At 40.3% G+C, this 13,422-nt stretch overlaps 1 protein-coding gene and 1 pseudogene across 2 annotated transcripts in view; one reads left to right on the plus strand and one right to left on the minus strand.

The window, feature by feature from the left end:
* LOC146489628 (exosome complex component 10-like) overlaps positions 1–13,422 on the plus strand; it is a 29,304-nt gene that overhangs the window by 4,152 nt on the left and 11,730 nt on the right. For both annotated transcript variants that reach the window (XM_085103531.1, XM_085103533.1), the window contains exons 3-10: positions 574–703; positions 968–1,087; positions 1,547–1,706; positions 2,712–2,823; positions 8,395–8,470; positions 9,564–9,674; positions 10,641–10,784; positions 12,077–12,267. In XM_085103531.1, coding sequence (XP_084959657.1) covers positions 574–703; positions 968–1,087; positions 1,547–1,706; positions 2,712–2,823; positions 8,395–8,470; positions 9,564–9,674; positions 10,641–10,784; positions 12,077–12,267 — 1,044 coding nt within the window. The remainder of the gene's footprint in view (positions 1–573; positions 704–967; positions 1,088–1,546; positions 1,707–2,711; positions 2,824–8,394; positions 8,471–9,563; positions 9,675–10,640; positions 10,785–12,076; positions 12,268–13,422) is intronic.
* LOC146489629 (uncharacterized) lies at positions 5,110–8,328 on the minus strand (annotated as a pseudogene).

Genomic DNA, 13,422 nt, shown 5'->3' on the forward strand with positions numbered 1-13,422 from the left:
TTGTCCATTGAATCAGTAGCCAATCAAAATATTTCTACTCTGGTAGTACTGATAAGGTTGGCTGCAGCAAATCTTAGTATTTATTGCAGGGCTGATTAGATTGGTCTGCAGCATAACTAGGGTTGTCACCAACTTTCTTCTCTAACTTTTTGGATTTGACATAGGAGGGTTTTCAAGGCATTGGCAATTTGACATACTGCTGTTAAAATATAACAGTGTTATAGCCAAAAAGTCTGTATAGCAGCAGGCAAGTTATAAGTTTAAGAAAAAAACGACAACACTTTGATTTTCAAAGACATGTTTTGACAGCTCTTCTGTCATCTTCAGTTTAAAGTCATAAAGTCTGTAGTTGACAGAAGAGCTGTCAAAACATGTCCACTTCTTGAAAAATCAAAACTGTCAGGTCGTTTTTCTTATAATGGTAATTATAATCTAACACTGACACTAATGGTTGGGACCTAGCCTTTTATTTGAGGTAAAAGAGGTTCGGAGCCGGAGCTAATAGAAATCCACTATATTTAATGCACCAAGGCTTCTTTTTTGTTTTGGCTTTAAGATTGCTTGTTTTCACAGCATAGGTAATCTGCTGCGTCACTGGAGGGTACACTGTCAGTGGCCGGCTGACAGCCTTGATGTTGATCCAGACAGTGACGAGTTGCTTGACAGTCTTGTAGAAGCTAATGACATGATCCTTGAGGGAGTGGTAAGGCTAGTGGCTCAGTAATAATATTCCTATTGTCAGATACTTGTAGTCTATTTAAGGTTCACACCTAGCATTTTGCCAAGAAGTAACATCTGTGGCAGTGACAAGTTCTTAAATTTTTGTTGAGTTGGGATGAATCCAAAGAGCTGATGTTATTTTTCTGCCCAATCTTTGAGCGGGGTGGGAAGGGAGAGGAACCCAATCTGATAATTCTCCCTTGAAGACTGGTGTGACGTTTTTATAATTTGTTTGTTTTTTAAAAAGGACACAAGCCTTGATGAGGCAGCAGGTTTCACTAAATCAAACAAAGCAGCAAATCAGACAGTGGCTGGGGCTCCGGGGCAACAAGGAACACCAGTGGTGTCCAGTTGGAACAGAAAGAAGGTGACTATTAAACTACCCATAATAGGCTTGATTCCTGACATGCAGAATCACTTGTTTTAAATAGGTTTGTATGTGGTTCATGTATAGTTTTGAAACAAAATTCCTCTTGGAAGATTAATTCTGGAGAACTGCGAGAGGTATGGTTTACAGAAAGTTCTACAAACTCCTACTCTAAATTTTCAGGTCTACCCCTCCATCCTCCCTCCCCCCACCAACTGCAGGAGCCTTTTTTGTGCTTGGGCAAGGGTCAGTGTGTACTTGTGTAAACCAACTTGTTGCCATAAAGAAGGATTTGTCATAATTTTATTTAATATAAAAGAAAACTTACCAGCTTTTAGATGAACAATATCAGCACTTTCTTGTGTTTTAACTCATGTAAAGAAATTGCATTGTTTTTTTAAATAGTTATTACGCAGCATACACTGTACTTTAATCTTTTCATCTTTCTCTATTCTACAGAGAGATACCCCAGGGAAAAGGGACGCCAGTTTTCGTTTTCTTATGGCCAAAAACATCCAACGTCCGCAACTGAGATTTAAGGACAAGATTGACAATAGCAACACTCCTTTTATTCCAATCCTCAAAAGCAAGCCAAATGCATTGAGACCTTTACAATCCAGTAAGTTTGACATTGCTCTTTTTCGAACATAACTACATATGTATAGATGAACCTTTGAAGTGGATCATCTATCATCATCATCATCATCATCATTATTACAGCTGTTTAAGCAAACCTTGCATATGTACATGTTGAGATTGAGAGCAAAAGCATTCAAAGAAAAAAACCTTTTTTCCAACCTCTGTTTTCACCCTTAATGCATCAATAGAGATTCTGTTCACATACATTATTTTGTGCGAAGACAACACATTTTTTTGTACTTTAAAGGGGAACTTTTAAGATGCAGCTTTGGCTTGAAAAGGCATTTAAAACAAGTTGAGGTGCACCTAAAGCATAGGCAAAAAAAAAAGACAAGCAGTAAACTAAAGTTTAATAATATCAATTGTTATTTAGTAATAAACCCCTTCAGGCTGCTGGTATATAATTTGGAGGATAATGTCCAATACAGAAAGATTGTCCAAATAATGAACAGTTTTCTTTGAGGACAACTGTGAAATTTTGAGGACAATCTTTCATCCAGCGGCATTTTCATCCAACATACCAATAAGCTGGCAAGGGGTTTATTTGTTTTATAACCCTCCATTATTTTCTGAGATGTGTGCTTTACTGTAGAAAATTGAAAAACAGCTTGTGATGGTTACTGCATGATTCCAATAGACAGCTGGCAAATTAATGCAAGCTGGCTGGTTTACTTGGTTTTATTATACTGTGATTAGATTAGATGAATTAAAACCTAAAAATGTGATGTTCTTTCATTGCTTTTGTGACAATAAATGCTGATAAATGTTGTCTGATTTTGCACCACGATATGTGTTTTGTCTATTAAGAGCACACAGTAATTAATTATTGGTGGGTTGAGCATTAACATGACTAGTTAGGAATTAATGTTCAAATTCTGATTTATTGTCTATTAAAGAAAGTTTCCTGTACTTTGAATTTGGCTTAATTAATCTTTTTTCTGTGATGGTAGTCACACTAAAATGTTCTTTATTTTTATTTCATAAGTTGCATCAAGCACCAGCATTCAACCTGAAAATTTGGAAGTGCCCTCAGTTATTGCTGATTTTGTACATCAGGAGAGAATGAGAGCACTGCAGAGTGAACCTGTTGTCAAGAGGTAATAATAGGGAGCTTAAATACAGTCGTTCGTGAGCCATGGACGGCAACCAGAAGTCGAATGTTTCCTTTTTTGGCATGGTTTTGCTCCTTACCACAGACAGGAAAAGCTCTTGTTGATGACTGTGGCTGGACGTTACAAACACGATGGTGTGAAAATGCTCCAAAAAGGGAAAAATTCAATTTCTAGTTGCCGTCCATGTGCTGTGCTTAAGTTCCCTTATGATAACAGTCAACTGATCTGAACTCATGGATTAATCATTCAAGCACTCAGCGGTGCCATAGCTGTTGTGTACTGTATTTATACCTGACAACTCTCACGCCTTACATGTATGTGTCACGCCTATGGGTTAAAAACTTCAATCTCATACCAGCTCACCCTTATGGACCAATTTCTTGTGCCTGGTTGAAAAATGTGAGCTATTTCAGCCTTAACTGAAATAGCTCACATTCTAAATATAGTACGTAAACTCAAACCAATGCAAGAAATGAAAAGTCCATGTAAAATAAGTAAATAATGATGCTTTCCCTGAAATGGGCCATTCCAGAAAATATCCATACCCAACAACAGACGGCCTCCATGTTTTAACCACCCTTGCCTTTGGAAATTCCAAAATGCGTTACCCCCCATGCCCTCAGAATTCCATAATCGTTCACCCCCCCTCCTCTTCAGAATTTCCAGTTTTTCTGGGAAGTATGTTTTCGACTTTAGCAATGAGTACATGAACAAACGAACATGAATTTATGCCTCTTCAGGGCTGTTATATAGCGGCACTAGGCGACAAGCTTTACTCTTCAGCGACAAGAAAAACCTACCGCTAGCGGCCAGGCTGTGAAAACTTCTTTTTAAGTCCGTATTTGGCTATAATAATAAACACCATTTATGGCAGTTTCACTCCTCTTTGTTTTCTTGTGCTGTTTTGACGTTTACAAAGCAGAATAGCTCAAATTCAGACAGTTAAAATCTTTCAGTGATCAAATATACCGTCGAGTCTTGTATGTTGCGTCCTTTTATAGGTCATGTAGTGTGCACGAAAAGTGTTCTCAACCGACATGCCTCATGTAGTGTACATGAAATGTATCATGATCTATCGATGTTTGTCTTCTGCTTCCGCCGTCATACGTTCGTGGATAATTTTATTTATGAACTACAAAAGTCCACTACAATAACGTTTTCAAGGAACTCACTCTACACTTTCTACTCCAGAAATCTCACCTGTGGAATTCACCAGTGCCTTCAGATATCCAAACGTAAATACCCCCCCCCCCCCCATGCCCTCAGAATTCCATAATCGTGAACCCCCCTCTCCTTCGGAAATCTTAAAAGCGGTCCGTGGTATGGTATTGATATTTTCTGAAATCCCCCAATCTCTGCATTTTGAAGGTCCTTATGGAGCATAATCATTTTCTTGAGAACTTCAAAATTATTTGGAATGTCTTCAGAAATCTTTGGATATAGTCGTGTTGTCTACAAAAATCCTGGAACTCCCAGGATAAAAATCTCATCCCTTTTAGTCAGAAAAAATTGTATTAATTAAAGACAAAAGCTGATATAGTGGTTGGCTAATTAAATGACTGACTAAAAAGGTGTATGACTAGCAGCTGGGACCAGCTCACACATAAGATAAAAGAAACGAACGGGGCACAGGGGGGAATCAGGGATACTAAGTAGAGGTATTTTCAATACACGCTTCCCAAATTGATTAGTCTTAGACCAAAAAAACTTAACACACAACCCATAGTGCGAGGGTTCAATGTCTCCCCTGCGAAGGCAACAATAAGCGTTATCAGCACACCGAGCGTCGGGAACCAAGTTGGAAATACGTGCAAATAGGAAAGAGGCAAACACGAAGGCGCAGGAGAAGGTAACGTGAATGGGGTCATCGATGTGACCAGAACTAACCAGAAGACCTAATAACTGGGGTGTGATGGGGGGAGCACGCAGAGGACAGTGCTGAGCTAACCTATCGATTCCTCGCAGGGTGGCTTGAATCTCGTGAGAGCTAAAATCTGGAAACGAATACCCTAAGGTAACATGAAGTAACTTAACCCCACTGAGATAATTACGAATTGATGGCGGGGTCATAGAACAACTCAAAAATTTACAATATAAACTAACTGTATTTAAGGAAGCTGGTAAAATGGCGAAATTGAAATGTAAACAAAAGTATAAATATGATCGCCATTGAGTTCGATGATTCTTGTGAGTTCCTGCGGCATATGCAGCCTTGCGTGTCTTTCTGAGATTCCTTGACAGCTTGGACAACACAGGGTCTGTAGAAAGAAACTAGATATCATCAGATGGGGCGAACAAAGAGGGATGCACGACGATTTCCTGCAAAGACAGAGATCCAGAAGTGGCGAAAAATTGTTCTTTATAATCGGGATTCAAATGCCAACGGGACAATAAATCAGCGAGGCGGTTGTCAGAACTGGACAAATGAGTCGCGCGTAACTCGAATTCCTGAGAGGCTGCGACAAACCAAATTGCACGTAAACAAACGGCTAAACGATGGTCTTGTACACGACTGGAATTGAGCGTGCTGACCACCGCTTTGTTGTCACACTGGACAATAATACGCAAGCCCTTCCAATTACATCCCCACAAGCGACACGCGACGAGGATGGCGAGAGCTTCCAGATGATGAATTGAAGGAAACTGAACAATTATCTCGGACGGAAATTCACTGTGAAAGAATTGCAGAGCTGTCAGTCCTCTGCATCCGGTTAAACACGTGTCCGTACTAAAAACACCGTCAGGAGTCGACCAGCTAAGAGACAAAGGAATGACAGACACACCATTGTAGGTCCTGAGAAAACGTAACCACCATTGAATATCCCGGTGAAATTCCTGAGAGAGTTTAGTGTGATAATGATTGTGTTTCAACGAGCGAAGAAGAATGAGAGTGCGGGACTAAAACAAACGACTTTGCCTGACGCACTTAGTAACAAACGACAATTTCCCGACTAACGATTGGAGTTCAGATTTTGTAGCCGACCTCCGCGTTGTCCATTGTAGTAGCAAAGTCTCGAGTTCCTGTAGCCTTTCGGGGGTCACTGAGAGAGTTAAGTCAAGAGAGTTGACCTCAATGCCCAGACGAGTGAGAACAGTGGAAGGTGGACAGGCCTTCGAAGGTGATTCTTGTAATCCTAAATCGTGTAAGAGTGCGCCACATTGATTTTAATTTAGTAAAGCCTGTTCTGGTGAAGAAACACCAATAAAATTGTCAAGATAATTGATCACATAGCAATCATCCTGTAAAAGCATGTGAGAGACGGCGGACGTTGATCGCTGACAGGCCATGGCGGCAGTCTTGAGACCCATAGGAAAAACTACGTCGAAGTAAAGTGCATCGTTCCACCGATATCCTAACGATGGATAATCGAAAGGATCGATAGGAAATTGACGATACGCCCTCTTTAAGTCACGCTTAAACAGCAAACAGCCCTGGCCGAGCAAGGCGACACAATCCACGATAGTATCTATCGTAGGATAAACAAGAGAATACTGTTCCGACAAGTAAATATGATCAGGAATGGCATCGTTTATAGACGATCCAGTTGGCCAACTGAGGTCTAAAATAATCCGCCGCTCGGAAGTATTCGGCTTCGAAACGGAGTTTAACGGTGAGACCACAATGGGACGCGAAAAAGGGTTGCTAGCAAAGGGTCCAATGACCGCACCTCAGTCGTGTTCAACTGAGAGATAAGAATCTACCGCGAGAGGAAAGTCTGTGGCGCCTTTGTGATTGCGAGGAAACTGATCCGTGGACAGAGAACTTGCAAAATCCAAACCGACCGGCCAGCCAAACTCGAGATCATCGTAATCATGGTAGTCACGTAGTCTTGAACGCCAAAGGGGTAAATTAAGCAAAGAAGGAACTTTTTATCGCGCTCCTAAAAAGTTGTACTGGCGACGCGCCCAAACGAGATCGTGTAAATGCACAGATGGTTGCGAAGATTGTCTCGAATAAAGCGAGCCACTCAAAACATAAGGTAAACAAGATAGCTCAAAAATGTCTGTGGCAGCATCAAAATGTCTAGAGTCTTGCAACGAAGTGAATTCAGGGTGATAGCGAGAAAGTCTAGAGTCTAGCGAAGATCGCGAGAGTTTAGAGTCTAGATACGAAAGTGTAGAGCCTTGCAAAAGTCCTGCGTCGTATCGCGAATCAAGTCAAGCCGGTGTGATTGAAGAGCTTTTGGAGGTAGATCCGGTGACCACGTTCTTTGTAGAACACTTGGAAGAGAATTCCGAATGTCTAGCAATCACGCGGGAAACTGTCCAACATTTAGCACAAATGTGTTGGAGCCACTTGGTCTCGTTCCGAATAGTGCCCTAGTGGTCCTTCGTGTGCGTGCACTTTCCGTTCTGATAGCCCCGACAAAACAGGACCGCCGCCCCGAAACGACTTGCGTTGGCACTCCCCATTGACCTTGAATCGTTGCGAAGAAGGCAAGATTCCAGGGTTGAAAAGGAATCTCCCCATCGTGCCCGACCGCATTCGATTTCGAAAAGCACAGCAGCGTGGAACTCGCGCACGGCTGGCCAAGTGAATTGCGTAACTAGATACATCAAACCAATAAAATGATCGATACGAGTGCTTCGTTCCGTCTCGGAGATTGTTGGTAGTTTAACTATAGAAACGTACCCAGCGGAAAACTCGGCTAGGGATAACTCGTCATAGCCCTTGTCCTTGGACACATATGCAAGACTCAACTGACTGTGGCGCCATAGTTGAGGATTACAACCCGACTTGTTAATTTTGTAGTTTTACCAGACTTTAAACGCGCCTTACCTTGTGCACTGCGAGTAGTTGGATTGTGCTCATCGTCTTCGGAATCGCTTGACGAAAACCTGAGGCACTCCAATTCTTCCGAAACTTGTTTATTAAGTGTCGGATTAGAACGAAGGGCCTTGATGTTCAGATGTGGCTCCCGAGGTGTACTTTGCTTGTTTTGTTTCTGCAACTGTGCATGCCTTTGGCGAAGGGCGTGTAGCTCGGCTTTCAACCGAGACACCTCTGTTTCGCACTCCAGTGCCTCGTTGTCGGCCTTAGCTCTAGCAATCGCAGCTGTAAGTGCGGCCACTTCGTCTTTAGGAGCACTAGCACTTGCACTGGTGCCCACATTTGCCAGTTTCCCCGATAGAGGAGTACTTGAAGCGTGATCCTGGCTTGCACTGGGCATAGCCTGTTCGAGTGGTGGCTGATACTGAAAACTGTCATGAAACTCTTCCTCTTCCTTTTCTTGCCCTTCATGCATAGCCGCGTAATCACGGGCAACGCGCTCTCGCAAATTGTAAGACATCATTGAAAACAGTAGAAGCTCAGCAAAAACTAACATATATGAACAGCAACTAAGGATAGTGAATCTCTGATACCAATGAAGGCCGCTATCTGATCTAGACACGTATGCTAAGTGTAACTAGAGCTAAGGCCACGTGAGTGGAAGGGCGCCAAAAGCAATCGCGGGAAATTAACTGTTTTGAAAAGGCTTCCAAAACAAAACAATTAAATGACTGACTGACCAACAAACCAACCAACTGATCAATTGATTGATTGATTACTGACAGCACAGTCCACCCTTATCAGCATGAACTACAAGTCTTTCAGCCCCCAGAGGGTCAGCTGAAGCCACGTAAAGAGCAAGTGAGTTCATTTTGCTGCTTATTTTTCTCACCCATATGACAAGTTAAGTCTTGAATAGTATTATTTTACAATGAGCGCATAACATTTTGACAGATAGAATAAACGTGGGTATATTTTAAGCCTGGTGAATGAATGAGAACGGTGTGTTATTCAGTGAGTGACACAGGAAACTCAGTAAAGGGAAATCTTGAGTGCTATTATCAGGAGTCAAACCTACAATAGGAGCACTTGGATTTCCTTTTTCTGAGTTTTCCTGTGTCACTCACTGGATAATACACCATTCTCATTTTGCTGGGTATTATGCACTTGGGTACTATTGGCACTTGTCTGCATAGATGACCAAATGAAGGCCTTGGTGGATATTAATTTTGACCTACAGTATATTGCATTTTAGATCACCTTCTGTTGTTTTAGCTCAGATTCACTGATCAGAATATTTTGCATGTTACTTCAATTCCTTCAGGAAATGTTACCCCAATGTTTTGTCTGCTGCTTACTTCTTTATTTCTTGACAAAAACTAAAAAATAATTCCCATAATTATAGGTTTTTATAATTGCAAATGTCAATGTGTGAGGTAACATTTTCTGATGGAATGCAAGGCCACATGGAAAAAGTCTTGTGGATCTGTCATGAAGCAGCAAAAAGCTATCTAGAATGCCCTGTACTGTAGGTCAGTTTGGGGAACACTTAGGGAACGCTAGGGGAATGCTTAGGGAACGCAATGCAGAACGCTTTAAGAATGCATTCAGTGCAGCGTTCTCTGTTTGGTTACTTCTGTCCGGTACTGTATGTGCCGAGCCCTTTAAATGTTACTTGTCACTGAGAAACCCACAGTAGTTAACAAGACATGAAAATGGACAAAATAGAACACAGCAGCACTTGCTCATGGCTATGGGAAACGACACGTCTTGGTATCTGAACATAATTTATAGCATTGATTCAGTATTGATTCATTATATCACCTGGCTGGCCCTATTTCATAGCATGGTCACCAAGAAATCTGAATGGAGCCTTGAAATGAATATGAGACATTTTTAGCCATTATGGGTAGCACATGCAGATACATGGTTATCATTTGTTTAATATCTTTAGCTGTATGAGGAATTAGACAAGACACCATACACTCTTGTGGAAACACAAGAGCAGCTGCAGGAACTGAGTGAGTGCCTTGCTGCAGTCACTGAATTTGCTGTTGATTTGGAGGTACGTTGTACAACACTTGTTATAATATGATAAACAGTTGAAGGGTGTCTCTTTACCTGCAGTAAAACATGTGTTAAAAATTACACCATAAGATTCAAAAGAAAATTAGACTGACAGTTACAGTTAAATGAATTTTCTTTGAGTAAAAGTTGTTAGGAATAATAATAATTATACCTGTGTGACTGACTGAAAAAGACATTCTATCATCTATTCACCAGGCTTTAAACATAACATTGCATTTCTTTCACATTATACCACTCATCAACATTTAAATCCTAGCAGTATGCAGGAAGTTTGTTACGTGAACCTAGTTTTATCACCTTAGCTCCCACCACTCTCCTGTAGCTCAGTGGTAGAGCATCTGAACTAGTTATCAGAAGGTCTTAGTTTCCACGCCTGGTAGGAGCACTCGGATTTTCTTTTTTGGAGTATGCCTGTGTCATTGACTGAAAAAATACATCAATCTATCATTTTATTGACAAGGCTTAAAATGTGACATCACACTTTTTTTTACAATTAAAATGTTTTCAGTATACTTAGCCACAGAATAAAAATGACAACTAATTGAAAGAAAATGAGGCTAAATAAGAGAAGAAAAATTAATATAGAATAATACACTGTTCATGTATTTTCCTCTTTCAACACTAACATTGCAAATTAGGTAGGAATGCAGCCCTCTTAAAAGATTGAGAGAGAGACTGTCTTATTGACAGTACATGTAGAAGGCATGTTATATGACTGGAGTATTGGGAAAAATTAGTGTGAAATCACCAGCTGCTGGTACAGAGGGCTTGGAATGCCAGTATATTATATCATACAGTGTATTAGAGAGGACACTGTACCTTGAACAAGGAACCAATCTGATCACTGAGTAGTGCAATATTCTTTGCTCAGTATGTGAGTAAATTATTGGTAATAAATTATATTAATTTTATCTTGTTTGTGACCAAATCTTTCTGTTTTCAGCATCATTCATACAGGTCATTCCAGGGATTCTGTTGTCTGATGCAGATATCCACAAGGCACCATGACTATCTTATTGATACACTGGAACTGCGGACTGAGCTCCACATACTTAACGATTCTTTTACCAATCCAAATATACTCAAGGTATAAGCGAGTAAAGACACATTAGTAAAACCGTATGTCTGTCTATTCCAAATCTGTCTCCAGCTTGCATGTTAACAGTGTAATGTTAGCACATTCCTTATAGTCTGTATGTAGTAGATAAGTGTTTAAGAGACAGCATACTTACCTACACACATAAGTCTTATATGCATGTTAAAATACATTGGCAGTATATGATCACTCCAACAATATAATGCTGCATCATTTGTCAGTCAGTTTGAAATAAGGATTAAGGCCAAGGGAAGTCAGTCCCTGTGTGAATTGCCAAGCTTGACTTAATAAGATGAGCTAGAGAGGCTGTAGTAAATAGTGTAGCTGAAAAATGGCAAGAAAGGTTAGCACAAAATGGTAAATTTGGCTTGGTAGGGCGTGACTATCATCAGTAGCCAGCAACTAGAATTATCAACCAGCAACTGCAAGGAAGATGATCCACTACTCAGTTTGAAACTACAAAAATTGGGGAACAGACTAGGCCTCCCTCGCAGATGCTCTATTGGCTCGTCACACAATCTTTCCTCCCCAAGGTTAGGGAGGAAAGATTGTGTGAAGAGCCATAAGAGTGGGAGACTAAAATATAGACTTGAGTGGTCCTACTTTTTTGCTCAGATCATGCACATGAAGCAACAGTAAAATTGTGCAATTTTGAAAAGTGAACAAGGAGGACTGGGGATAGGAAGGAAAAAGTAGAAATCATGCGAGCATGACGGAACTTAGTAGAAGAAAGAGACTGCTTGCAGTCTAATTGTGCAGTTCCAGAAAATATCCATACTCCCCCCACGGAAGGTTTTTTGTTTTGCACCCCTCCTCCCCCCAGGAAATTCTAGTTTAGCTTCATACTTTGCTTCTAAAATTTTGGCTTCTAAGACCCGCCTCCCCCTAGGAATTTCCGATGACCTTCCTTCGGGTGGGTATCAATTTTTTTGGAACTGCATATTGGGTAGCATGGTTTATTTCAAAGACATGCCCATTTTCAGTGAAGTTAATCCTGTCAAACAGATGTATGTCAAAACAATCACATGCCTGTCAAACCCAGAACACCATGATCTCAAGGCAATAAGACTGGGGAGTCATGGGGTTGATTCCCACCCCAGACATTGATTTATTTTTACATTATTTTGTTCTGTTAATCTTGTGTATGGCATAGATCAGAGTTTAGATTTCCTAGTTTGTTGTTGACTAGCTAGTAGAAATAGGCTCTCCAAAACTTAATTTCAGCACTGAGGAGGAAATTCCAAACTTCACATTTATCTGAGTTCGTTCTTTATTCTTGATAGGTTTTTCATGGGGCTGACATGGATATTGGATGGCTTCAGCGAGACTTTGGGATTTATGTTGTGAACATGTTTGACACAGGCCAGGCTGCACGAGTGTTAAACTATGGAAAATACTCCTTGGCATTCCTGTTGAAGAAGTTCTGTGATGTGACAGCAAATAAACAGTACCAGCTGGCAGACTGGAGAATAAGGTATTCAGTATTCCAAGTTTTAAGTTTCTAAATTCCACCCACTGCCCTGCTAATAGCAAAACAAAAACTCACTTTGTTTTTTAGTGTGGCTGGGTGGAGTTTAGTTCTTGGAACTTGTGAAACGTCATTGAGCAGGGTGTCCTTAATGATGATTATAAGTAGCTCACATTCTTGTGGTTACACTGTATCTTTCTTATTGAAAAGGTGGTTGTGCAAACAAGGTTGCTACAGTAAATCTTTATCACATGACTGCACAAAGACATAGTCATGTCATGCCATCATGGGAAACACCTGTCCAGAGCAAACCATATATATATATACAAATTTTCTAGTTGCAGTGAGAAGTATTTGAGTTGGTTTGCTGTACAGAAATTGGCATTTGGATTAATTTGCAAGGAGTTTTTTTTATGAATTAACAGTCGCAATGTGAAGAAACATAAACTTCAATAGCAACTCTAGTATTCAATACTTTTAAAATAAAAAAAAATAAACCTTTAAGTCATTTAATGTAATGATAGGACTTTATTATATAAATGTAATAATTATGTGAACAAAGCCACAGTTCTGTAACGGCAATGGCCTAGGCCATGTGTTATTGAAGGTGCATCTGGCTGTGGGATGAAACTGTTCTCGTGCTTTGTGCAACTTATGGTTCTGATAGTATAGCATGTTTAATCTCCTTGCTAGACACAGCAGGTCCTGGGGGGTTGTTGTCAACATTTACATTCAACTTGTTCTGCTTTACTCAGAAACACTACAAACAGATTGCAAAGTTTTGGTGCCCCATTTGTTAAGTCGTGTGTTTGACAATTTTTTCCATTTTTCATTCTCTTGGTTTTCTTTCTTTCTTTCTTGTTCATATTTGCTGCAGTTTGCCTCAGAGGTTTCGTAAAGCAAATATATTAATGTGACTTGCTGTATATTACATTATTATAAACAAAGCAGTGCCATGCACCTTGACCATCACCAGGAGATATCAATTGACATCTAAGGCACCCTCATAAAATAATCATTCTATGTTTATGGCACAACAGAGAGGAATATACATGAGGACATACATTCCAAACCAACAAGCAAATTATTGAGACCCTCTATAAATGACATTTTTTAAATTAATTTGATTTTGCAATGGAAAAGGAAAAGTTTTAGGGCTTT

This window comes from Pavona decussata, unplaced genomic scaffold (genome assembly GCF_977016875.1).
Source record: "Pavona decussata unplaced genomic scaffold, jaPavDecu1.1 SCAFFOLD_4, whole genome shotgun sequence".
NCBI lineage: Eukaryota > Metazoa > Cnidaria > Anthozoa > Scleractinia > Agariciidae > Pavona > Pavona decussata.